The 25,994-nt window shown below is 40.4% G+C and overlaps 1 protein-coding gene across 1 annotated transcript; it reads left to right on the top strand.

Moving 5' to 3' along the window:
* Nucleotides 1-24,304, top strand: vwc2l (von Willebrand factor C domain containing 2 like). Its single transcript, XM_079667484.1, has 4 exons — nucleotides 1-514; nucleotides 1,624-2,114; nucleotides 14,507-14,636; nucleotides 20,597-24,304. Exons 2-4 carry the CDS (start codon nucleotides 1,701-1,703, stop codon nucleotides 20,746-20,748), a joined length of 696 nt encoding a protein of 231 aa, XP_079523610.1. The 5' UTR covers nucleotides 1-514; nucleotides 1,624-1,700; the 3' UTR covers nucleotides 20,749-24,304.
* The last annotated feature ends 1,690 nt before the right edge of the window (nucleotides 24,305-25,994 follow it).

Genomic DNA, 25,994 nt, shown 5'->3' on the forward strand with positions numbered 1-25,994 from the left:
TTGAGCCTTTACCTCTGATAGGACCAGTTGGAGAAATGCAGCCGGAGTTGTCCTCGGATCGTGGGATGTGAGTTGTTGTGTCTGTGGGTGACGTTGGGGGACGGGGGGCGCTCTGCTCTGCTCTGCTCTGCTCAGTGCAGGACGCAGGAGACAGTCGCTCTCCAACGTGCTGAAAGTCGGAGCGCTCCCGCCTCAGTCTCGCCTGCTGACGGTTAATGCGACCTCTGCCGACAAATCGAAAAACAAACAATGACTGGCTTCAGTCCCATTTTGGTTAATTTGTCTTACTGCTACCCTTCTGGATTTGTATTTGCCATGAAACCGCTGGATGTATACACGCACACAACAAGACTGACTGCAGCTCTCTAACATTCACCTGCGTGTGGGGAAATATTGAAAAGACTCCGGATTATCGGCGAACGCTATAGAGGATTTCTCTAGCTGCTCTTTTCTCTGTCTCTGTCTCTCTGTCTGTGCCGCATGCCTCTGGACGTGAACTGTTTGTCTCCAAAAGGTGAGTCCGGGGAGGATTACCATGAAGCAGACCTACTTTTACGTGGATATCGCTTTCTTTTCACTGGAAAAGGAGAGTCATATCTCCAAAAGGCTGGTGTTTAATTGCTTTTAAATCCATCATCACGACCAGAAGGGAGGATTATAGTATTTGGAGTCTGTTGAATTTACCCTGTGGATAAAGTGAAGTTTCCAATAGACTATAGGGGACTGTCTTTAATCTGCTGTAGCCCTCTGTGTTGGGCGCTCTGGCTTCACACACTAAGTGGATATCAAGCTATTTTAACGCGGTGAGTTTGCCCTATCCTGTGCTACATATCCCTGTTGTCACTGGCATTTCGATTGATCTCTCAAGAAATGCAGCAATTAGAAACAAATTGACTTCAAGCCGAGGGAAAATATGTATGTTCTGCTGTTATTCTTGCTTTACTGTGTTGATTGATGCTGTGGTTTTCCCTTTCACAGTGAGTGATGCATTTGGGATTAAATCATTGCGCATTTATGATTCAGGACATTAGCATGTCACATTGCTACATTTAAGAGCAGGTTAGTTCAGAGTCTGAGCAGTGTCTTTAGACTAATGTCTATAATCGTTGGCTTCAAAGAAAAATAAACCAGCTACCTGTTGTCTCTAATCGCTCTCATAGAGTTTGAATTAAACAAAGGTAGGCTGTGTTGTATTATGGAGAAGAATACTGCCAGGACCCACTCCACCCACCTCAGATAGTGAATGATTTAAACATTTTTCTCTGAAGTTAAACGTCCCCACGGCTGCAATTTTGCATGAAGAGAATTTGAATCTGCACACCCCCCACATCACGTCACGAGCGCACATATAGAGCACTACACGCTTCGTTTGTCAACAAAGATTTTGTTTCCTTAGGGAATAATGACATTAGCCTGTTGAGTGACCTGCATGGGGGGGTCAGGAGATACAATTATAACTTGTATGATGATCTCTATAATGGCTGTTAGCGTACAAATGCACAGGCGTGCACAAGTGAAAAGTAGGCCATTTAGGATGTGAGTGCTAATGAGGATGTGCCAAAACAACAGCCGTGGAGTCATCGTCCATCATAGGCTATCATCTCTTATTTTTCCCCACTGCAGCCTCAAGTGATGATGATGCTGACGAGAGTAATGAGGATACGGGGAGCGTAGCGATGACATCCACAAAATCTTGTTGAATGTGGACATCGATGCCGCGGCGAAGGATGGGCCCTCTCCTCTTGGCCGCCTTCCTGTTCCTGCTGGCCCTGAGCGCCGTGTCCCCGGCCTCGGTGGGAAACCCCGAGGATTACACCGCGGACGAGGCGGAGCGGACCGCCACTGAAAACATTGTCTTCGATGACTACCGGGGGAAAGGGTGCGTGGATGACAGTGGTTTTGTCTACAAACTCGGGGAGCGCTTTTACCCGGGACACTCGAACTGTCCGTGCCAGTGCACGGAGGACGGGCCTGTGTGCGACCAGCCCGAGTGCCCAAAACTGCACCCCAAGTGCACAAAAGTGGAGCACAATGGATGCTGCCCCGAATGCAAGGAGGTTAAAAACTTTTGCGAGTACCGGGGGAAAACGTATAAAATACTTCAAGAATTCAAGGTAAGATCTAATTTCCAGAAATCAACAGAGATCTTTTCATTTGAAAGGTGATTTCTAGCTGGTTGGTTGCCATCAAACTTTTCAATTATAGCCTACTATGTTTCTCTCTCATATAAGAGGGAACATTCATGTGTGTAAAAAAAAAAAAATACAATTCGCAATCTAATTATTGGCCTTCCATTTGATATATGTCTTCCAGAATATTCACAGTAGTTGATGCTATGAGGTCACATCTAAACTTATATAAGAGTGCCCAACTGATAATAATGAGTTGGTTCCATCTTGCCAGTTTGTTTCAGGCTGTCTTGTTCAACGTCTGTATGCCACTGAAGCACACATCTTACATGGTAGCAGGGGCGGACTGGCCATTGGGAATACCGGGAGTTTCCCCGGTGGGCCGGTGCAGTGTGTGGGCCGGAGGGCCCAAAAAAAAAAAAAAAAAAAAAGATCTTTTTTATTTTTCCTAAATCCTACCGGCCCACATTTGAAAGTATTCCGGTCACTCCCTTTGTTTTGCTTACCTAAATCCTACCTAAATCCTACCGGCCCAGCCCAGCCCAGCCCAGCCCAGTGGGGTGTGGCCCACTGGGCTGGGCTGGGCTGGGCCGTTTTGATAGGCTACCTTTGTTCTATCTATCAGTTTCAATTTCACACATCAGGCCCGTAGCAGCTGTCACTGCGCAGTGAACGATTAGGAGTGAGTGGCTGAGAGACCTAGCTGGCAGTTGCTTACAGATGGATAAACAACCTCCAAAGCGTAAAGGCGTTTTTTGTATATTTTGTGTATACAGTATAAGCTACAGTATTGTAGCGAGCCCTGGGTTCAGAGGGAGGGGCTTGCAGAGGGGAGGGGGAGGGGGTTGGCAGGGAAACAGGGTTCACGGGGAGTGGCAGTACGGCTGTACCCGTAGGATAGAAAAGGAGGAAGTGACGTCTGACTCAGAGGTCACGCGGCTGTGGAGAAAAACGTGTTGCCCACATTCTGTTACTGAGTTTAGGCTAGTTAGCTAGCAGGTTTATTGTTTTGGGTGCAGTCACTTTTGCCTCCACTTGCTGTTCAAATAAATGTTGAAAGAAAAAGTAAATCTGTTTACAGTTCTGTTTTATATGGGTGTTGAAGAAGAATTGGGAGGGATGAAACCCTCTTTAATGGTCACACATGCAGAGCACACAGCACACACAGTGACATGTGTTCACTGCATTTAACCCATCGTAGTACCAGGAGTCTAGTACTAGGAGCAGTGGACAGCTATTGTACAGTGCCCGGGGAGCAATGGGAGTGAGGGGGGAAGGGGGATGTCCGGTGCCTTGCTCAAGGGCACCACGGCGGGGCAGGAGGTGAACTGGGACCTCTCCAAGTAGAAGTCCACACTCCAAATATAGGTCTGGTCGGGGACTTGAACCGGCGACGCTACGGCTCACAGTCCAAGCCCCTACTGACTGCCATAGATTTAGTCTCTAATTTTGCTCTCAAAGTGCAACAGATTGATGCATTTAACTTCAACATTTAAAAAAAAATCTTCCCGGGGGAGCTTGCCCCCGGACCCCCCTAGAGGAGGTGAGGTCCACCACCTGCCCACACCCCCTGTTAAATTGTCTCACCCACATTGAGGATGCTTCCTATGCCAATTCCATGTGTCAAGTCAGGCAAATTGGGTCCAAATGTTATTGCATCAATGATCTGTTAACATTACAATCACTAAATATGCTGTAACTATTTTGCTCAAGGCAACTCAAGAGCTCAGGTAATGTGATTACTATATGAATAATGGTCCAAAATAACATAAAATGAATAGGGTTTTTTGTTAAGTAACATACTTTCGTCGCCGGCCAGCCGATACATGCCACGCATTAAGTGGGCCTGTCTGTCAATTAATCCCCGGGCCACTTTTTCCCCCCAGTCCGCCCCTGCATGGTAGTATGTACATATACAAACATTTACATAGACTTGCATGTTCATGTAAAATGACAGCTACCAATCAATTGAAACACCAAATTAAATCTAATGTCATGATGATGTTATGTTGGTTGAAGCCACTGTAGAGGATGAATATTACGTGCAGGGCACCCACACAATGGAATAGGTCTGATGATATTTAACATTTACTAGGAACAGCTCAACATTGACCTGTGGTGGGAGGTTATAAGGGTCTGGGTTAGTGAGGCTTCCTATTTGTGTTAGAATATATCACCGCTTGGCAGACTGTAAAAGTATCATGAAAATGTGTTTATTGGCCAATAAGGGCACAAAGATGGCTGCCTTTCAGAGTGATGTCATCCATGTGCCATTTAGTGAAAATGCACCCGGCATTACTAAACCGACAGATGCTCTTAGAGTATTTGAATGCTTTGATATACTGAGTCATTGCAGGCCGATTCAGCTCCTCCATGTCTCCTGTGACTGCTTCCACCCACCAGACCAGTGTCTCAGCAGTTGTTTTAGAGCTTGACAGTGCTACCTGATTAGAAATAGCAACATTAGCATGACAACTTAAGTCTGTGTTTAAACTGTTGTCCATGAGGAAACCTCCTCATTCATATTCCTCACAAGTGGATAGGTGCTGTAAGTGATGGAAATATAATATGACATAATGCAGCCTAAACAATGGTATAGCTATAGTTAATCAAGGCATATGCGCATGTCCGTGAATATATATTAGTAACTGGTTGGTATCTGTCAAATATAGTTGGTCAGCCAAATGCTTTACAATTCCAACGGACAACTTTATAATATTTTGGATGTACTGCTTTGATCAAGAGTATTCAGGTCTAAAGTAAGCTTGAAGAAACTTTATCACCTGCATTTATCCCTTTCTGGTTCCAAAAATTACATATTATGACCTGATGTTAGAGAAAGAAAAGCTACATCTAGTCAACCCAACATGTGTGTGTAAGGGTAGCATGAGGACATGGCCAAATGGATTGGATTTTTCTAAACGTTTGCCTATTTGTTACCTAAGATTTATCCACAAAAACAGCCAACAGTTTTTTCCATTACAAGAAAATGGGAGACACAAACCAACAGCAGCTCTGCGACAAATGGATTATCCAGTCCAGTGCACACATGATTTATGTTTATATTTCAGCGAAGAAGACCACTTTTCAGTCTATTTTGGGCATACAATTCAAAAATAATAAGCACTCCAGAACTAAATGGATACTTGAAAATAAGCTTGCAAAAGCATCTTCAACATTAACGAGCATTGTCAGAGGAAGATTAGCTGGGAATTCAGCAGTGTTTGTAACCACACAACTGAAAGCATCACAGCTTTTAGCACTACAATGCTATAAAATTAGCTTAGCAAGAAAAGGACTACTGAATAACCTGCATTATTAGCCACATAATTATACAACTACAAGTGAACTTGGAGGCAGCAAAACAAGCTGTGAATTCAACATTTAACTATTATTACATTTTAAAGTTTATCTTTTAAAGGTGTTAGCAAACAGTTGCTCATTGAGCCAGCTGAAGAATGTAAGTCCATTATTCACTTTATTTTAGCTTTGGTTTTGGTCTCCACCATCTCTTGAGAATATCTGCCTCTTTAACTGCTAAATGTTCAACTATGTTTACTAGCTTGCTGCTTTCTCTGTCTGTCTGTGGTTTACGTTCTTGCACAAGAAGTATGCAGTTTATTCAGCATTTATTTATTTATAATCAGGTGATCAATTAACCAACACATTTGAGTTGCAAGCCGTAAAACTGAAATTAGCTGAAGGAGGCTATTTTGTAGCGTTGAAAGGACAGGCTGTGTATCTGTGATCATTTTATGATTCAAGCAAACCTTTTTTGAACGATACAAACATTTATTGACCCATTATTCATATAATTTAAATACGCTGAAGATAACAATCATGGTTGAAAAGCTGACTGCTATTATTATCAGAGGAGTATGAAGCTGGGCTGTCTGTGCTGAAGATAAATAACGATACCACCTGTTGACAAACTGAAATCACTTGTTTGGAATAGCTGCATTTCAAAATCATTTGCAGCAAGTAAACATTTACACAAAGGGTTATTATTGAAACCTTTCAGCAGTGAACTGCCATGCAAGGCTTCATCAGACTGTTAAGTTATCTGTGGCAGGTCCTTGTTTGTTTCAGTTAGTTTACATAATGACTCCAAGGCAAAGCAATGACACCTCTGCTGGGAGATGTTAGAAGAACATGTTGCACCTGTGAATATTAGCATGTCATGTCACTGAAACAAGTTGAAGCAGGCAGGGGGGCTACACAGTGAGGTTAGCCACATACAATGTAGACAAGCATTTTTATTAACAATTATGTCTTTGGAAATGCTAAAGGCAAAACTGGAAGGAAAAAACTGTGGTAAGGAATTGTCCATCAGTTTTCAATTAAAAAACTTTGTCTATAAAACCTTTTTAATTCAGATGAATGAGTGGTGAGTCAGTATTCTGGTAATTCAGTATAAAGCATAGTGTTTTATGCCGTGGGGGCCATTATGCCAATGCTGACACAATTAATTGACAGTCAACATAAAGATGCAGCAACAAGTTAGATATGCAACTTCTGATTTACACTAAATAAAAGGCCATTGGGCTCCAACATTTTTTATTAGACAAACAAGCAATTGGAAGATGGAAAAATCTGATGTGAATTTCCCTGTTTTTTCATATTAAATGTTTGTATTTATTTAAATAATATGTTTTGGGGTTTTATTGCCTCGATTAGATTGTAAATCGACATGAAACAGGGAAAGGGTGGCCAATATGGAGCAAAGGACCATTGGTCAGATTCAAACCTGCATGGGATACTGTGTGACTCGGCCTTAGTAAATGGGGTGCTCTATTTAATGTTATTGCTACTTGTGTACATACATTATGCACTGGCACAACACAATGACAGTGACACAGTGTTGCTGTTAGGGATGAGCAGGATCATGTTCCTAATCTGTACTGATTGGTTTGCACATCACACAGATACGAGCAAAGTCCTGCATTGAGATGCAAGCCCACAGATTTCTGTGAGGGCAGTTGTGAGTGCATAAGCCTCGCAGTTTGATGTGAGATCAAGTCCATCAATAGTGCAGCTCACCCTCATGCTAACCTTGACTGGAGAGCCCAGAGGGGGAAGGGCATCTCTTCACACTTGATGGAGAGACAGGAATTAATTTGTTCTTATTGATCATCTCAGGGAAAGTGCCATGACAGAAATAAGGGGGGGGAGTCCGTATCTTAGACTGCACAAGTAGCTCCGGTGTCTTGGTCTACATCCTGAGCGAGGGGCTGGGTCTCTGCAGTGAGTACATGAAAGCTTCGGGACCATGCAGTGTTCAAGTAAATCAAAGGCTGTCAGTATCTGGTGTTCAGAGCCCAGTTTAGAGATGCAGACAGGTTAACCTTTGGTATGGCCCTCATTGGTATTTCCTTGGCAGAGCTCGTGTTACGTTGTGCAGACGTTTGCATTTATATTCAGTTGCCGATGATGGAGATGAAACGCAAAGACACAGCAATGTGAGATTGATAACAGAGAGACATGTGTTCCGTTTGAAGCCTCTGGGTTGCTCGGAGAATGAATGAAGAATGTCTAGGTATACATAGCGTGGCATCAACCACATTTTTACACATTTTGCGGAAAATGTCATCATGCTAGAGCTCAGTCTTTAAGTCCAATGTAAGTCGAATATGCAGTCATTCTCATGCAAGTGGTTTTGGGCATTCATTCAACATAAATCAGCTGACTGTGGTGCAATGTCAGCCTGTCATTTGCTGAATCTAATGCTGGAATAACTCATGCCTCAGCAACCTGATAATAAGCCTAAAATACAGTACTCCGCCATCAAAGTATTTACTGGTACACTGTATCAAATGGTTGATATAATGTAGATATTTGTAGATTTACCACCAGTGGGTGTATTTTCTACTCTTTTGTTTGTTTGCCCTGTGAGAGTCGTGCCACTCAACCTTAGTAGGTATGTCACCTCCAGGGTTCCCCATCAGATGAGGAGGGGTCCAGTCTGTCCAGCATGGCTCCAGCGCAGCTTCAATCAAGAACCAGGAGCTATAGGGTGAGTTCAGATCCCAGATCGTCAGGCTAGGGCTGGGATGTGAACTCAAATGTGAACAATCCTGTCCGTGCTTCCTGTGAGATACAGTGTGGGAAAAGGGCTCCAACCTTTGCTGTGTCAGAGGCACACACAGAACATTTCAGAATATCTTGAATAACTCCTCATTTAGAGGCAAGTAATGTTAATTCATTCATTTGAAATAAATATAACTGATAAAAAATGCAATCTTAATATATGTCCTAAGATCCCCACGAAGCAGCTATTAAGCTACTGTAGTTAACGCCTACCACTGAGTGGGGCCTGAATATCGAGGCATTATCATTTTCACATCAACACAACATTTTACCATTCTGCACTGACAATAGATGCAAGTGAAAATGCCTTTGTCTTTGCGACTTGTCTGTTTCTCATGACTTCTGTCAACACAGAAAGCCTTTGCTAAACTCAATGCGTGATCATAGAAATGTGCACAAACAATCTAAACAAGGCATTTGAAAAGCATGAACACACACACAAACGCAGAAATGTGTGACTCTGCTTTTCGGCAGACACCTATGAGACAACACAGCCATAAAAGCTGTATAAATGATTGCTCAAATTGGTTTCCCTATCCAATTTGCCAGAGGTAGCAAAGGACCCAATTAGAAGAAATTATTAAGGAAAACATAAAAACTACGCCACCTAATATTTATTTTTATCTTTAGCAGTAACTATTCCCTAGGTATCAAGGGTGTTTTAAATATAAATAAATAGCAATAAACAAGTCTTCCTCTGTGTCTGTTTTTTCTGACTGCTGGTGGAATATTGTTTTGACTTGACAACAGCAGCATGCAGTGTGACAACCCACTCCCATCCCTTGAATAAATGGGGGGGATTTATGTGACCCAGTTGTCTAGTCTTTGGGTATTTTACCCTAGCAGAATCTCCATTGAAGGTTATTTAACTACTCATTGCTACCTGGCCCTGTCTACATTTGTCTCCGAGTGGGAATAAAAACCATTTCAGCCGGTTCACGCTAAAACCCAGCGAATAAGAAAAGGACAAAAGGGGACTTTTCTTCACCGAAACATCTGGCAGCACGTCTAAGATGTTAGTGTTTTCTTTTGTGAGGCTGGGCTTAGGCATGACTGATCCTCTTCACACAAAAGGACGCACTGAAAGCACCGTGCGCAGCTGAATACATTGAAGGAATGTACAATTGAGGAGCCTTTGTTTTACATATTTGTTCAAAACAATATATTTATAGAGAAAAATGTTTAACTCTACTGACTATTGCTTTTTCATTGTTGTTCAAACTGTTCTCTACTGACAAGCAGAACGACAATTACCTTACATGCAATGGAAAATGCAATTATGCAACCAAAGTACTTCAATCTGTTTTTATAATTTACTCGAATACCGTAGAGTACAAGCTTTACTTGTACTTTACTTGAGTATTTAAGTTTTTAGTTATACTCTTCAATGAAAAGTATGCCTTGTAGATAAAACCACCCAATGGTATACAGTTGTGAATACTAGCTATACCTGTGCATTCAGATGTTGCAAAAGCAGTATGAATATATTCCAATAATAGACACATAGATACATTTTGGATTCCTCACAGTATACGTCCCAGAAATGAATCAGAAATATTGTAATTCATTCAGAATATGCTTTATATTTTAACTTGTTGGTATTAAGACAATAATAAACTAGAGTAATTAACGCAATATAAGATTGTCACTAAAGAGTATCTTTAGAATAAATGTTTTCAAGATGTCGGAGAATGTAGAAAATTGCAGTATAGTAAGTTAAGTGGTACATTGTGTACTTTTGCCCCTAAACTTAAAGGTTAAACTATTGTGTATATAGGTTATTCTGGATAAATAATTCAATATAAAGTATAGACCACATCAAAACGAAGAAATGAGAAAATGTGTTTAACCAACTACAAAAACAAACACTGTGATACAAAATGGAGGAAGTAGCACCTTGAGATCAAGACACATGCAAGTCGAGAGAGCCAGCTGCCCATTTCTCATCAGTCTCACAACATAAAAAATGTATGTGAGCCATAAACAATTAATCCAAATCACTGTTCTGTTGTTTCTGGCTCAAGAAATATTGATTCCATTGCCTCAAACCACATAAATTATATGTTAACTCTCATGTCGGGTCTAATTCCAATTCATCCGTAGAATTTTACCAGCAGCCACAATTCGAGACAAAAGCACAAATGAAAGGTTTAGCAGATTTTGAAAGACTACTATATGATGTCTAATCATCTCCCTTGCTATCTCTAAAGATAGTAATATGCCTTGAAAGGAAAACTGTATTTGTGCCAGATGCAGACTCCAGTGGAACTGCGTCTGATTGTTTCCATTGTTATATTTTAGTGTAATTTCCTTGCCCTATGTTTTGGCAGCTGATCAAAAATTAATCGAAACTGGTGTAAGCTGGATCCTTACCATGCACTTAACTAATTGTCCCACTCCTAGAGGGAGTACGTGATTGTGCTGGGCTTTTACCAATAATTAGATACTTCAGACTAACATGTAATTGACCATCCTGCTAAGTAAATGCTATTTTAGGGGGAATAGTCTTGTTAAATATAAGAACTATTACATGCGCGGGTTGCTTTTGTAGCTGCTTGTGTCCTAAAAGTCCCATTCACATAGACACTAGCATCCTGGAATTGATCATATTCAAGAAATGGCATGTTAATAGACAGAAAGTAGCATTCATCTGATTCAAAGCCTTTTATATATTACTTCAGTAATATCCAGGCTTCTTAATGTCTGCGCGGGTCTGCCTTCCCCATATAGACCCAGCTTTCTATACTGTCTGAGCTCTTAAGCATTTGAGAATGAGCCCATTTCTGCTTCTGGCTGCGAGGACTGCTGCATTCTGGTTCTAGTTTCTCCATCTTATCAGAAGTAATAAAGGACAAAAGTACAACAGTTTATCCTCCGCCCTGGGGTTTCTAGAAGGTGACTTCTTTCTTTTAACATGGGATGTGAGGGGCTGTTGATATAACCTAAAGAGATGAGACCTCATTCCCAATACTTAAAACAGATATAATGTTCTATGTTTTGAATGTAGATTGAGATATTGTTTGTCTAGTTAGTTATTGGCCTACTTTCAACTTATAAAAAGAGAAAATATGTGATACTGTGAACATTTCCATTAAATCAATCAATCTTTCTATAATAATATTTGTCACTTAGCTTACTCCCTCAGCTCTTTCTCTGTTGTTGTAAACCATTCATAACATTACTTGTTATTATCAAAAAACATATTTAACATAATTGCTAGTAGCTCATATCACAAGCTTAAAAGAAGCTACCCTATCTTAAGTGGGTCTTCAGCTTGGTCCATTGCACGATTGCTACAGCACCCTCTTATTGTCTACATTAGCCTAGCATGTCTATATTAGTAAAGGTCTGGAATTGTAAAGGAGGCCCTGAACAATAAGGATATTATTAATGTTATGGTCAGACTTTAGGTCAGTCTTAGAATAGTGTTCATGACTAGCATATTGGCTTTCTTAAAAACAGGATGCTTGCATGCAAAAACATTTATGGAAGGTACAAACTCGTAAAATGGGAATGTAAACTCACTAAACTGTCTTGAAGCTCTATGGGATAAAAACACCGTGTAAAGCTCATTATTGCTGCTGTTGCTTCAATTCCCTAATGAGACTTATTTGTTATTACACCTCAAATATTCCTGACAGAACCTGGGTTTCTGCTGCTAGCAGTGTCAATTTAAAAAAAAAGGTGTAATGGATTTGATATGCTGCCCCGGGTTAAGGTGAATCATCTTCTCTCTACGATGGAAGCTCATGAGTGAGCCTTATATATTAAATGACGGGTGGCTAGACAAAGTCAAATATTCCTGTTGGAGAATCAGAAAGCTGTTATGCAGCATGACATCCTGAATCAAGACTGTACGTGTCAGAGACCGCCCCGTACATCCTGCAGAGCTGACCCTGGATCTCACCCTCCAGCCCCCACACTTAAAGTCTGTCAGACTGGCAAAACCTTCCATATGTATGAGACAACACCTTGCTGTGTATGTAATTGGTATATTTCTGTATGAGCGCTTGAATGAAAGAGGGGAATATAACTGGAGGGGTATTTAACTCGAAAGGAAATATTTTTGAAATGATTTATTATTTACATGAACACACTTGTGTGGGTAAGACATGAGAGGAATTTCTAATGAGAGGAGAGTGAAGTTATAGTTGTCTTTGAAGCTTTTATTATTTCAGTGCAGCTTCACGAGAAAGGGAAAGGCGTGTTTTACATCAGGGAGCAACAGCTCTAAAATATGCAACAGGAACAATATACGAGCAGATGAAATCTATCTTCATTAACATCACTAAGAGTGTGAATATTTTAAAGTGAAGATACATAACAAGACATTTTATACCAGGAGCACACTAACAAGTTACAGACATTTCCAAACAAATGCAGTCACTGTTCTGTCACTTATTCATTGCCTTGGAACAGGCTTTTTTTTGTATTTATATTGCCTTTTATAATCATACTGAGAGATAGTTGACCTAACTTTTTATTCTATCTGACCATTGTCTGATATTTCAGGAAGTAAACATTACAGTTCAGACATGCATATGTTTTCTAACTCAATGAGGGAAAATGGAATGACAGGAGGAAAAACATTAATGTGTAAGTCTCTGCTCTGATGCTTGGTTATTTTATTCACCACAAACAGTAGTAGTAATAGTTTTGGGTTAAGACGCCACACTAATAAGGGTTTGTGCATTTCTTTCCTATTCTTATTTTCCTTCCTACTCTCCTTCCTACTCATAACGATTTTTTCACTTGGGTAACCATTAGCCAATAACCAACCTAGGTAGGAAAATTGGCTTTTTCAATTTAGCATAAATACTGAAAACAGGGGAAAACAGTTAACCTGGCTACATCCCACAAAATCTGCCTACAAGCTAGGGCTGCTCAATTAATCGTATTTTAATCGCAATTACGGAAACAACGTAATCGAAATAAAATGATTATTTTTTTATTATTATTACTTTTATTTTTTTCAAATACATTTTTTACTGGTTTTTCAGTTGAATTATACTTAAAGTTCAGGGTAATCCACTGTTAAAAACATACTGTTCACATTTTCTTTCTCTAATAAATTGATGTTTTCAAAGTAAATGGATAATAGTTTTTTAATAATCGTGATATCAATTATTGACCTAAATAATCAAGATTACGATTTTTGCCATAATCGAGCAGCCCTAATACAAGCACATGTAAAGCTCACTAATGCCTCCATTATACCTTGTTTGTTTGCTCTTCACAAGCTGGACAATTTCGTGTTTAGTACTACTGAATTCCTGCAGCGTTCACTGGTTTTACTAGCACCAAGGCTTGGCAATTGTATCATTTTCCTAAGTAAACCCCCAGAGAGATAATAAGCATAGACTCCAAAAACATCTATGGCTTTAAAGGGTATGCTGATTATACGAATATTAAACATGCAAAAGCTAAGCATAATAGTAGTCATCTCAATGTCATTCAATAGCCAACATTTGCTGACAAAGTCACTGGTTTTGAAAACAAAATGCCAAGCATTAGAATATTGACTGCAGCAAATTACATAAATGTGTGGACTTCAAACAAATAACTCACCCAGTTTAGTATGAATCATCTGTACTATTTTTTGGTTCCTGCACTCATTGGTCTACCAAAAAACAACAATATTTTATCGGATGTAAACTGCAAAATGGTTCTTAGATATGAAACATTTGTACCCTCTAAGCCCAGAACAAAGTGCTGGCAGATCTTGAGCAGAGGTGCCATCAAAAGTCTGTTTACTATGATGAGCAGAACAGACATTTTATATGATGAGCAGTTGACCTTTCATGAGTTGGAAACAGTTTGTATTTTTCCACTCCATGTAATTGCATTACAGTCCATTTTCCGGTCAAGAGACTTTGTAAAGATAGAGTCAAGTGAGTGGGAGCAGCACAGAGAGCTGCATAGCACTGATTTACATGTTGCAGAGGTGTTAAGATGTGCAGTTTCCTGAGGCATTCCACAGAAGAATGCAGCAAAATACTAAATATCATGAACACTACTTTACAGACTCCCTTATTAGTTGGGGATAACATTTAAAGTCTGCTACACGCTTGTTTGTAAGATGCAAGAGGCCCAATAAAAGGGCGTTGTGAATAATGTATGAACTTGTTTCTTCATGAGATTCATATCATTAGATCCTATTAATTGGGATATAACAGCAGAGGAGCAGACTGTTCATCTGACCTGGTAACCATGTAGCGCATGCACATGATGAAGGTAAGATCTTCTGACTCATCTAACCCAAATTCCCCCTCACCTCTTTCTGCCCACAGCCGTCGGCCTGTGAATGGTGCCGCTGCGAACCAAATAATGAGGTGCACTGCGTGGTGTCCGACTGCGCCGTCCCAGAGTGTGTCAACCCTGTGTACGAGCCGGAGCAATGCTGCCCCATCTGTAAAAACGGTAAATACCCATCTCTTCTGGAATTCCACACACACTTCTCAGAAGTCATTACATTTTCATTAAACCAATGACGGCAAGTTTATCTGTGGTATCACCATTTGATGGTCGCCTTTAGACGATCAGGATGTAATTGATGTGTTATGAATTAAAATGATTACCTTGGGCCCGTTGGACAATAATGAGCAGTACTAGTTTTAATTATAAATGACACACTAAGCAGAGTAAACATTAGCCCATTGATTAAAGGCACGGTAGGAAGGTCTAATGGGTCCTCTGAGAGCCTTTTATCTCCCAGTGCCCTGACGCCCTTGTCACACACAGCCAATCCCTAAATTAGAATTATAGGATTCCAATGGTTCATTGGCTATTTACAAGGCGAAGTGGGACATTTCCCTTTGCCAGCACCAATCCTGAGGGATAGATGGAGCTTTATGACTGAAGTACAGTAACTGTTTGCCTGCAATGTGATCCTGGCTGGAATGCTCAACAACAAATAGTGCCTGTGGGTAAAAAATGCACAACACAACACAAAGTTGCAATGTTTAATCATGGATTCCTATTGTGTCCTTTTACATAGTTCATGTGTGCTTTGGATAATTTAAGAGCTAAAAGACCTAGCAAAAAAAGTGTTTCTGAAACTGATAAACAAATACATGTTCTCCCATGATTATGTGCCTTGTTATTGTATTTCATTTTCTCATTATGTTGAGGCAAAAGTATGAGTAACCCTGCTGAAAATAGGCAAAACAAATATACTGAAATGTTTTTTTCCCCCTTATTTTATAAAGCAGCGCTTGACCTATAAATGTGATGGGAGGAATTTGGTTTAAGGGGGAAATGGCTATTCCATCACAACCACTCAGATTTTCTTTCACACTATTTTCTCATTTCCACTTTATCCACCTTGCCATCTTTCCTTTCTTTTAACACACGAGCACACACAAACACCCACACTAACAAGGCTGCAGAAGCTGCTAGGAGAGAGCTAATCCAGGCTGACAGGACACAGTGACACCTTTGGCATTTCAGGGTAGGCCTGCCGTTTCCAGGCTCCCTAAAGGGTGGCTGGTCAGGCTCTGGCAGCCAGTTATCTCTATGGAAGCTGAGGGGCTGGGGAGAGGACAATGAAGAATGCTGTTTAGCTCCCATTTCCTGCCAAGGTACAGAGGGCTGTGAAAGGAAGACATTCACTTGTGTGCTCCGGTTAGACATGCAATCAGTGGAAGAGAGTTATCTTTTATTTACCTTCTACAAGCAGTTGGTTTCAAATACATATGTGAAATAAGCACAACTCTTTCAAAAACCCAAAACCTTTTCTTGACAAGGTAACAAAAAGACTCCTAGACAAAACCACGAGCAGTTCATACTTGAGTGTAGTGATGTTGGTGTCCAACCCCAGACCAACACAATCACCTATTACAAGTTTATTATGTTTGTTAAAGGTGTTCATTTTCAGTGAAAAGTGTTTTTTAATGTGAAAAAACTAATGCTAACAGCACAGCACGGGTTTCAGCTAAATGCTAACATGATCCTGCTAACACGACAAGGCTATCATGTTAGGAAATGTAGCCTACCATGTTCAAGTTCTCGGTTTAGCATGTTAACATTCACCAATTAGCTCTAAAATCCAGAGATATTTATACAGTCTATAAGTAAAAGCAGATGATGTTATTTTAGTTGACAACAGTTATCTTTTTCCTTATTTTTTTGTGAAGTATGAAAGTCTTTAGCTTCACTCAATCCTTTGGAGACACATGTCGAAATCACAAAATAATATATTTCGGGGTATTATCACAAAATGGTATGTGCCTCACTAGTTCCAGAGCTGAAGAAGCGTAATATACAGAGATCTGATTGGTTACTTCTTACATTAGACAGTGTTGTGGTTAAAGGGGCTGTAGCTTCTGCAGACAAAAACTGCAGCATATAAGAAGTTCTGAAATAATATCTATACTCTGCATTAGCACTGTTCAGCTCAACCCACTCACTTTGAGAAAGTTAAAGAACATTTTTGGCTTCTTTAAATGTAAAAACCAATCAGAATCATCTGGCCTGTTTGCGTAGGTCTGAAATGTTATTGAATGTTTAAAATTAAATTGTTGTTAAAAACCCACACTGATAATTTAGTTTTTGATTTGGAAAGTAAAATGTGTTTTAATAATTGGGTTGAAATGAGGACAAATTTGGGTGATTAGTGATCTTTTTTTCCAGATTACTTACCATAATTACATTTAAAGCAGGTCAGAATCTTAAAGCTTTTTAACTAACTGTGTTCTGGTTACAGCCGTGATATTCGGATGCCTTTTGACTAACAATGCTTCTGCATTGGCCGCCTGCCGCCCTTTTGTTGAAACTTTCCATTAATAGGATGTGGCTTTTTAGCTCATCTGCTTCTTGGTGTTTCACCCTGAAAACAGCAGCAGAAAGCAGAAAGCCGCACAATGGAATAGTCAGCCAGGGGAGGGCTTATCTCCCAGAACCATGTTCATTGAGTCCGACTGATTCAGCTCTAATATTTATCAGGAGTTATACTGTACATGTATCAGGGGATACATGTAATTATGTAATTCTCATGAAGATATTTATAATGAGAAGTAGTGAATTAGACAGCGTTCTGTCACTAAGATAGGATTAAACCAAGTATAGATCTCTCTGGAAACTGTCACTGTGGATTTTTAACAGACGTATCATGCAGTAGCAGAGCCATAGAGCTGACTGCAATGAGGTAACACATTCAGACTGACATTTATATGGACACGCAGCAATTTTGTTGTGAATTAGAGGCTTTTGGCAGGTGGTTTTGAATGGAATCATTTCCCACCTCTAGGCAATAGCTATGATTATATTTGAGCCAAATCGACTGTAATGAGCCTTAATGCGTATTCACTCCTTAAGCTGCAGTCAGGGAAAGTGTAATATGCAGGGACAGTTTGACACAGGACAAACATTTTCTGACTTCACTACATTTTATTGGCCATGAATCGATCACAGGCTCGGACGGGTGACAGTGTGTCCTTCGGACAGTGACAGGTAGCGGAAACTCTGTCCTAGTGGCTCCAAGTCTATCCGGCTATAAAGAATCACACTTGGCAGCCAGAACCAGTGACCCTCTTCTCTCATCAACCTCCACTGAGTTTGTCCTGTAACCTGTGCCAGCTGTCCAGAGGCGGATCAATGAGAGTTAAGACTTGGCAAGCGTTCACAATGTCTCCTCTAAGCTCAGATCAAAGACCTTTTATCAGGTCCGGATAGATAAGGGGACTCATCTGTGCTAAGGCAAAGGTTGGGGGTACTAGGTAGCCAACACCTCCTTTTGCAGGTGTCACATGGATGTTTTTGCCCGCCTGAAGCTTGTTTTCGCTCATAAACACTGCAGAAGATTAAAACTAGGCCGACAAACATCTGAACCAAAAGCTTGTGAAACATTGCGAGTTAGTGGCCAACCCTAGTTGACCAACGTTAGGCTGAATTTGACAACCGAAAGCATTAAGTTTTCCTTTGTCAGTTTGGAAAGTTCTCCTACCTCTTTAGTTAAACAACCATATACAGTCTGGCAGGCGTTACCAAAGCATCTGGACAAAAAAACCACCAGATTCAGAGACAGTTTCATCCCAAAGGCAATAAGACTGTTAAACAACTGAACTGTTGAAACATCCATAACATTCATCTGCTACTTAGTAATTATTGATCTATCTATCTAATACATCATTCCAATAGCTTGCATATAGACTCTTATTTCACTACTTCACTTTTTTTTAACTATTTTTCTTTTTGCATATACTTTTTAATATTTACTTGCACTATATTTTTCTGTTTATCTGTGTTATTGTGTTGCACTGTTGGAGAAGCCTGTGACCTAAGATTTTCATCGACATAACTACTCTATAGCTATGTTCGTATGACAAATAAAGAACCTTGAACCTTTGAAAGGTAGGGTAGGTAATTCACTTCCGAATGAAATTAATACATTAAATACTTTGACAATCAATACATTAAAAAATGTCATCTGTGGAAGACGTGGCGCTGTAAAAAGCAAGATCAATCATTTTAACCGGCCAGGCTAAAATAACTGGATGGCCTACCTGCCTGTCAGCCTTCCATCTCATGCACAAACTTATCTCGTGCCCTCATTGGTCATGTGCGCGTTCATGTGTGTTGGAGGAGGGGCTCTGTAAGGAAGTCTGAAGGAAGGGGCAGATTCTTTTCAGCTGCGTACTGTCAAATTCTAGCGCACTCGAGGTGGTTTCTCCATTCTTACCTACCCCACCTTTAAGTAATGAAACTAGTAACATGCAACATACAGTACACAATAACAGCCATGCAGCTAGGTTTGACCTACTTTTGAATGCAGTACTTTCACATTTAGTGGAGTATGTTCACAGTGTGTTACTGCTACTTATATTTTTAAAGAATCTGAAGGATTATTTCCCCTCTGTTTTAGGAAATTAGTACATTCAAAGTCATGCCGCTGCTTATATATTGAAGAAGTCAATCTGACCCATTGACTTGTCCATGGGACTTCAATATTTATCTAAGACCATGATTTTTACATTACCTGAATGTGTGCTTTGAGTTGCCTCATTATCACCACAGAAAATTTTACACTGTATAGTTTGAAAATCATAGTTACTATAACACCGACAATGGCTCAGTTATCTGTGAAGAAGGTGTGACAGTGAGCTAACACAATACCAGGAGCCTGAAATCAAAGCAGATGAATGGAATACAACCATTATTAATTTTGATAATTATACATGGGACATGTCATAATGTCCTCCATGAAACAATCCTATCTTGTGCTCAAGTTGAGTAATTGTGCAGATTTGCACACATCTGGCCCGTGTCCCCAAATGTACCCTGTGTAACTCTGCTCTTCAGATCAACTAACCATACAGTTACACTTACAATGCCACCATTTCATTTGCCTGTACTATATCAAATTAGCTAGTACACAAAGATGTCCATAAAAGTTTGCCGTGAAAGCTACTTTGTCTTCAAGAGTTATGAGACATATGAGTTTTTTATGACTACTCTTGGAGTCTTGGGTCTAGCAGATTTTCTATTGCCGAATGCTGAGAGCATTCCAAAGTCACCGTCACACCAATTGAGCTGTTGATTGCTTCATCGAAATGATTAAAACCGGGAAAAATTCACAGCACATTCTCCCTCTGCCGTGTCTCAAAAAGTAAAAGGAGTGAGACGACTTAGATTGAATAATTTAATGTGGTATTTACCAATAATAAATGCATTTCCACAAATGCTACAGTGTTTATGGCTTCCTCGAGTACAGATCTTAAAATGTACCCAGGCAAAATCTGTCTCGATATCTACCGAAATGATCAGACACATGGGTATGAGGCGTTCCAGTGGTACAGTCAAACACCTTTTAGAATTACAGATATCAACAGAAAGGATCCGCACAAGCAAATCCTACAGTGTGTTAGGGATCAATCAGATGTCAACATTAATCTGAGTTCTTTATTGTTTTAGAAGTCAGCACAGAAGGAGAAATCATGTAAGGAATTGCTAAGGAGTTCTGTGGCCTTTTCATACAGACTGAAGTGATTAACACCATCCTGCCTCTCAAAGCAGCGCTCTCTCTCTCTCCCTCTTTGGCTCCGTCTCTCACTCCCTGTACTCCAGCCTTTCTGTACTGCCAAGCCAGCTCCTGGCAGGCTTCTTCTCTTGCAGCGCATTAGGATGCAAAGCGCTCCATGTCGAGGGAGAAGAGGAGACTAACAAAAGCGCTTTAGTGTTGCAAAAACAAGCCCATCGGTGCATGCCCGTGAAAAGATCTGTACGTCTGCTCTGACTCCGTTAACTCCCCGCAGCTCTCCGCATCACTCCACCACACCTCAGAAAAGGAGAAGCCCTCAGGAGAACCACATCCATTTCTTGTCGTTCTCACTCCTGTCTCTCTCTCCCCCCCCCCCCCCCTTTTCTCCCTTCCCATGCGGCAGGTCCAAATTGCTTTGCTGGAACGACGATCATCCCAGCCGGAATTGAAGTGAAGGTGGACGACTGCACCATCTGCCGCTGCCACAACGGAGACTGGTGGAAGCCGGCTCAATGCCTGCGGAGGGAGTGCCTCAACGGCCAGACGTTGTCATAGAGAGACTCCACCGGGGATGGTGGAAAAGCTCAGGCAAGGCCCTGCCTACTGCACCATTTTGTATGATTGACAGGGCAGGAGCACAATTCCTAAGCAACCTGAGACAGCATAGCATCGAAGAGATGCGCTCACAAGCTTCACACAAACACAAATGTTGCCACCGAGAAGAAGACGGAACTTGTCTCAAGGCTGTTTCCACCCTCCGGGTTTGAATCGTCCTATATATATATTTTCAGATGTTGACTTGCTGCTCTCACACAAAAAAGTTTCTAAGCTCTTTGAACTTTTTCCTAACCATTGGCAATGTTGAATTGCTCATGTGGATTTCTGTATGTATGCCATCTGCTTGTTGTACTTGTCTGTCACAATCACGCAGTGTTGTAATATTCCAACAGCAGGCAAAACAAACCGTAAGCACACTTAACAGCGCTTTATCTGTTTTTGTCATAACAGGATCAACACCGGTAAAAGCACTGCATAGGTGTTTCACAACTTCACTCTAAGAGCTTGTTTACAAGATGCACATCACACATTAATGTTTGTGTCTTCATAAGACTTTGTATCACTATGGCAGGAACTCACCTCTAACAATTACATGATGCTACTGTCAATGTTATAAACTGCTGTAACACCCCAGAACACTGATTTGTGTGCATACTATGGTTTTGAATCATGTCTCTGTATAGAAGCAGGGGAAGATGGAAAGAAAGGAAAGTTGGTAGAGAGCAACTATGAGAAGATGAAAAACTCTGCATCACAACAACAAGTCTGGGCAGCCTCTGCTGGCTTAATTGTGGTTATTGTTTTCTCTCAGAGGTCCATATTCTCGAAAATATTCCAGCTAACTAACTGCTTGAACTTGTTATCAAAGCAATTAGCGAGCCAAAAGCAGCCTGCTTTAATTTCCTTTAATCAAGGAGTATTCTGTGATAGATCATCCAGCTGGGTGCTTGGCGCTGCCGCAGCCTGCATGCTGGGCCCACTCCAGAACCAGCAGACAAAAGGAGGACATCTGCATTTGTCTAAATGCTTTTTAGGCAGCATTCACAAGCACATTGTCCATGAGAGCATACACAATCATACCATTCATCGGCAATCTCAAAGCTCACAGTGTGTTGATCTGCACCCAGTGAAGAACATAAGGCTTGGTATAAGATACACATCTCAAACATAATCCCGCTGCTATACAATTTGTAATAGATTTTCAGTTCCACCCGTTCCCCATATGTTAGAATAGCTCTCCCGATGTGGCAATACGATAAGAGACAAGCTAATGTATTGCCTTGATATTTTCCAGACCAGAGTGGTCCTAAAGTGGTCCAGTCTGAAAGAAAAACACCCAATTAAAGCCCCAAACACCATTTGTTGGGGAAATGATAAATAATAGTCATTAATTCAAAGGTGAATTCCAGTAAACTCATGCCATTCATCAACAGAATATTTTTCCATTTCCAGAAAATCCGTTCCTTTTAACCTTTTAGACACTCCAGGGTGGTGATGGATGGGTTGCTTAATAGCAGCTCGAAACACTCTGTTATGAGCCAGACATGAACATAGGATACAGCCCAATGACTAAAGAGGTACATTACCTAAAAGGCACTAAAACTCATTTTAAAAGAATATCACAGTATGCATCATAGTCTAAGGCTGAAGCACATGGTTGTTGGAGGAAAGAAAGGAAAGGAGCGTGGGTGCATTTCAATATAAGGTGCAACAACAAGGCTAGGGGCATTTTATCATTAAGCTAGTGATTTAGTGTCTCTTAATATGAAAAGACACTCCTCATCTATCTGGATTGAGATCCGCAGACTCATAAAACAAAACTGACATCAACAGTTTATCAATCACAGCGTCAGTAATCCAGACATTTTCAAATTAATAAAAGAGCGTCATTATTCTTAATTACTTTAGATGTCAAATTATTATTCAGCCAGCACATGTGTCCACAAATATATTGGAATAACTTTACTGGGTAGCAAAGAGCAGAGTGAGTGTTCCAGGGCTCAGAGGCATGGCTGCCACCACCGATGCCTTATTACTATTCCAGATAAGATTTACTTAGCATGGCCTTTGGCTTTATACAGTATGAACAGCTCAGGCTGATTCAAGCACTGCTTTGTTTGCGGTGTAAAGTTATGTAATGCCCAAAACGAGTATTTGAAATTCCCTTAACTGCCAGAAGGGGTGAATTAGGGGGAGTATTGGGGGTACAAGTGCTAGGACATTTATTCAATAACGGGTGGAAAATCCGATCATAATTAACAGATAGATTGGGAAATACACTGTTTTTGGTTTAAATAAGTGTAGAAGAAGGAAAAATGGCCGATAGAAGTATCGAGGCGATTTGATTCAAATGTCAATGTGAGTTTTATTGTTGTGATTTAATTTCCTTCTGATTCCATTAATGCTCTTCTCATTCATTTGCAAGCCGTCAACAAGGTGTGAAGGTATGAGAGTAGAGGGTGAAGGTCAAAGCATCAAGAAAAAGATAATGCAATTGTTCCTCCAAGAGTTGTGATTTAGTCTGCTTGTGGAAAGCAAAAAATAATAAAAATCCAATCAAAAAGCAATTCATATATTCAAAACAGACAGTATAGACGAAGAAAACGGTGGAATATGTTTTCACCCCCAAAGACTGTACTGGTGCTTATGTCGCTCTGCACTGTCAAATGGTTGAGCATAAACAGTTGTCATGGAAATTACTTTTAAAGTTCTCATTTATAACTAAAGAGGAGCGTTTAGGATCCGTGTGGATTAACATGCAGTAGATTCCTTTGTGTGTCGTTTGAAATGGGCTGCATTTAAGAACACAATAAGAAAAAAGGCATTTCAGAGAGGCTCTGCCCGGGCAAACCTAGGAAAATTACATTTCTTATTGCAAATATGTGAAGCTGCAGTTTCAAGGACAGCCGTCTGACATTTATTTTCTGCCAGGAAACTTTGAGTCTTTATGTCTGTCTGTAAATGTCTATTCCAACCTCCCCCCCCCATTGTCTCATTGTTCCCACTGCAGGCTTGTACATGGGCGTTTTGTAATCGGTACACCATCCGCTCTTTCCATGAGACACCGACTAACTGTAGCTGGAAACCATGAATGATTTTTTTTCTGTTTGTTTTTGTTTGTTTTTTTTAGCAACAAAACTGTTACATAAAGTGTGCCTGAAAACCAACACAGTACTATGTGGAAACGAAGAGAGAAACACTGTTATTATACAATCAATTGTAGATTTGGGGGCACTGTTCATTCAAAGGTGGGATAGTATCATTTCTATAAAGGACATTAAGATTTATGTTTAAAATGAACAGCATCTTTGATTGTAAATGACCACATGCTTGCAGGTTCACGCTGTACAAGAAACAACAAAACCACATTTTTAAAAGTTAAAGAACCCTTGGTGTCCCCATGTTGTTCATATGTAAATATCTTTAAAACATATGTGTAATCTGAATTCTGAGGTGGAGTTAAAAAAAAAAAAAGACGTAAGAAATGTGAAAAATGTGTATTATTCATTTAGGCAAAAACTATTTTATTAAATAGACATGAAAAAAAGTTTTATTCAGCAAAAGTGAGGTTGGATTTTTTTATTTTTTTTTTAAATGCTGATGCTTCTGGACACAATTCAAGATGAAAGCACAAGATTAACAACCGAGGGAAAATGTGTAATATAAGTCTGCCAAAAGAACAGATTTTCTCAGCACTTGAATGAACCGTATTATGTTCTGCATAAACGAGAAACAATGTGTTTACCCACGACACAGCCAAACTCTGGGTCATTTTTCCGACGCTAAACATTGCAGGATAAATAAAAGGTGCAGTATTTTCCTGGGGCTATGTGAGAAAGACTAAATATAAAATACCAGTGCTTAATGCTTCAAGGGCATTACTCACAGGTTCATTCCTGCTTCCATTTCATTACAAGTCCGACTGGGCTTCTATCTCGTCCGCACTACTAATTGCCTTCCAGCACCTCCCGCCGTGGACAAGAAAAGGAAAGCAATTTTATGCAGCACATCGCAATCAATAGCAATTAGGCGCATTCCAGACTAATCCCATTGAAAATGGCATCTTGGGAGATGGCCAGTAGGAGACCTCTTAAAGCACACATACCTTCAGGCCAGTGTTGGCAGTGGGGAACACACACACAATTTAGGTGGACACAGCAAGTGCCAATGCTGTGACGGAACTTTAATTGCCTTGTTTTTCCGACTATACACTTTTTGTTGAATCTTTGTTGGTCTTTTCATGGACCTACTCACTGCATTTGTATCAAACACGCATTATCAATTAGATAGATTAGATCCTTATGTGGTAAACTAGTGCAGATTATGGAATGCAATCGCACTCTAAAACCACACAGTAAATACAGCGGCAGGCTAGACATAGATTTGAGTGTGACACACACACACAACAGATAAAACTGCATACATGGGCTAGTGATAGTGGAGAAGGAACAACAGCGATGCAGGAATTGTTGGTGTGGTGGTGAAGAGGGAAACATTTACCAGTAGATCTACTTCATCTATGGCCAAGAGCTCGGGGTAATAACCTGAGGAATCAGAGTGAGGACACAAGCAGCTGAAGTGGGTTTAACCTAACCTGGATATGTTTGAGTTAGCCGGTTGGCCTAATCCAAAACGTACGCGCTCTAGCTAAACTGTACTACGACGCGGGTTATCAAGTGGATCGCTCAAACCAGCCGTGCCCTATCTAGTTAGGTGCACGTTCACATGAAAGGGGTGGTATTTGGAGCATTCGACCAATCACAAACATGGAGAAGCGTACTGACAGCGCAGCGCGTCATACTTCCTGAATGAAAAGTCAACTATAATATTAGACAGATGAAGAAGTTAAACCTTAAACATCCATGACTTAAACACTTTATCCAGGATCAAAGCCACATAGCTGCACCTGCAAGGTGAATACAGCTGGTAAAAGAATAAGTGTTTGAATGCGTACATTAACAGGTTTATGATATCACTGCCTAAGACACGAGTGGATCTGACTTTAATTACATTTGACTCAAAGTGTTTCCTCAACTTAATGTGTTGCTTAAAATAATACTTCTGCATACAGTATGTGACACTGTGAGTGTTGCACGGCCAGATACGGCTCAGCTGACTCAGATAAGGAAATATATGATACATTATGATGTGATATGAATGATAATGGGACACACTTTGATCTGGTTACTTATGTTGTGGCAGATATTTAAGTAAGCTTTCTTAACGCTAATGTTATAATAGTC

This window comes from Notothenia rossii, assembly GCF_949606895.1.
Source record: "Notothenia rossii genome assembly, chromosome: 2".
Lineage (NCBI taxonomy): Eukaryota > Metazoa > Chordata > Actinopteri > Perciformes > Nototheniidae > Notothenia > Notothenia rossii.

Coding starts and splice junctions, on each gene's coding strand:
- vwc2l (XM_079667484.1), top strand. CDS start 1,701: ATGTGGACATCGATGCCGCGGCGAAGGATGGGCCCTCTCCTCTTGGCC. Junction 2,115..14,506: donor AAATACTTCAAGAATTCAAG/GTAAGATCTAAT, acceptor TTCTGCCCACAG/CCGTCGGCCTGTGAATGGTG. Junction 14,637..20,596: donor CTGCCCCATCTGTAAAAACG/GTAAATACCCAT, acceptor CCCATGCGGCAG/GTCCAAATTGCTTTGCTGGA.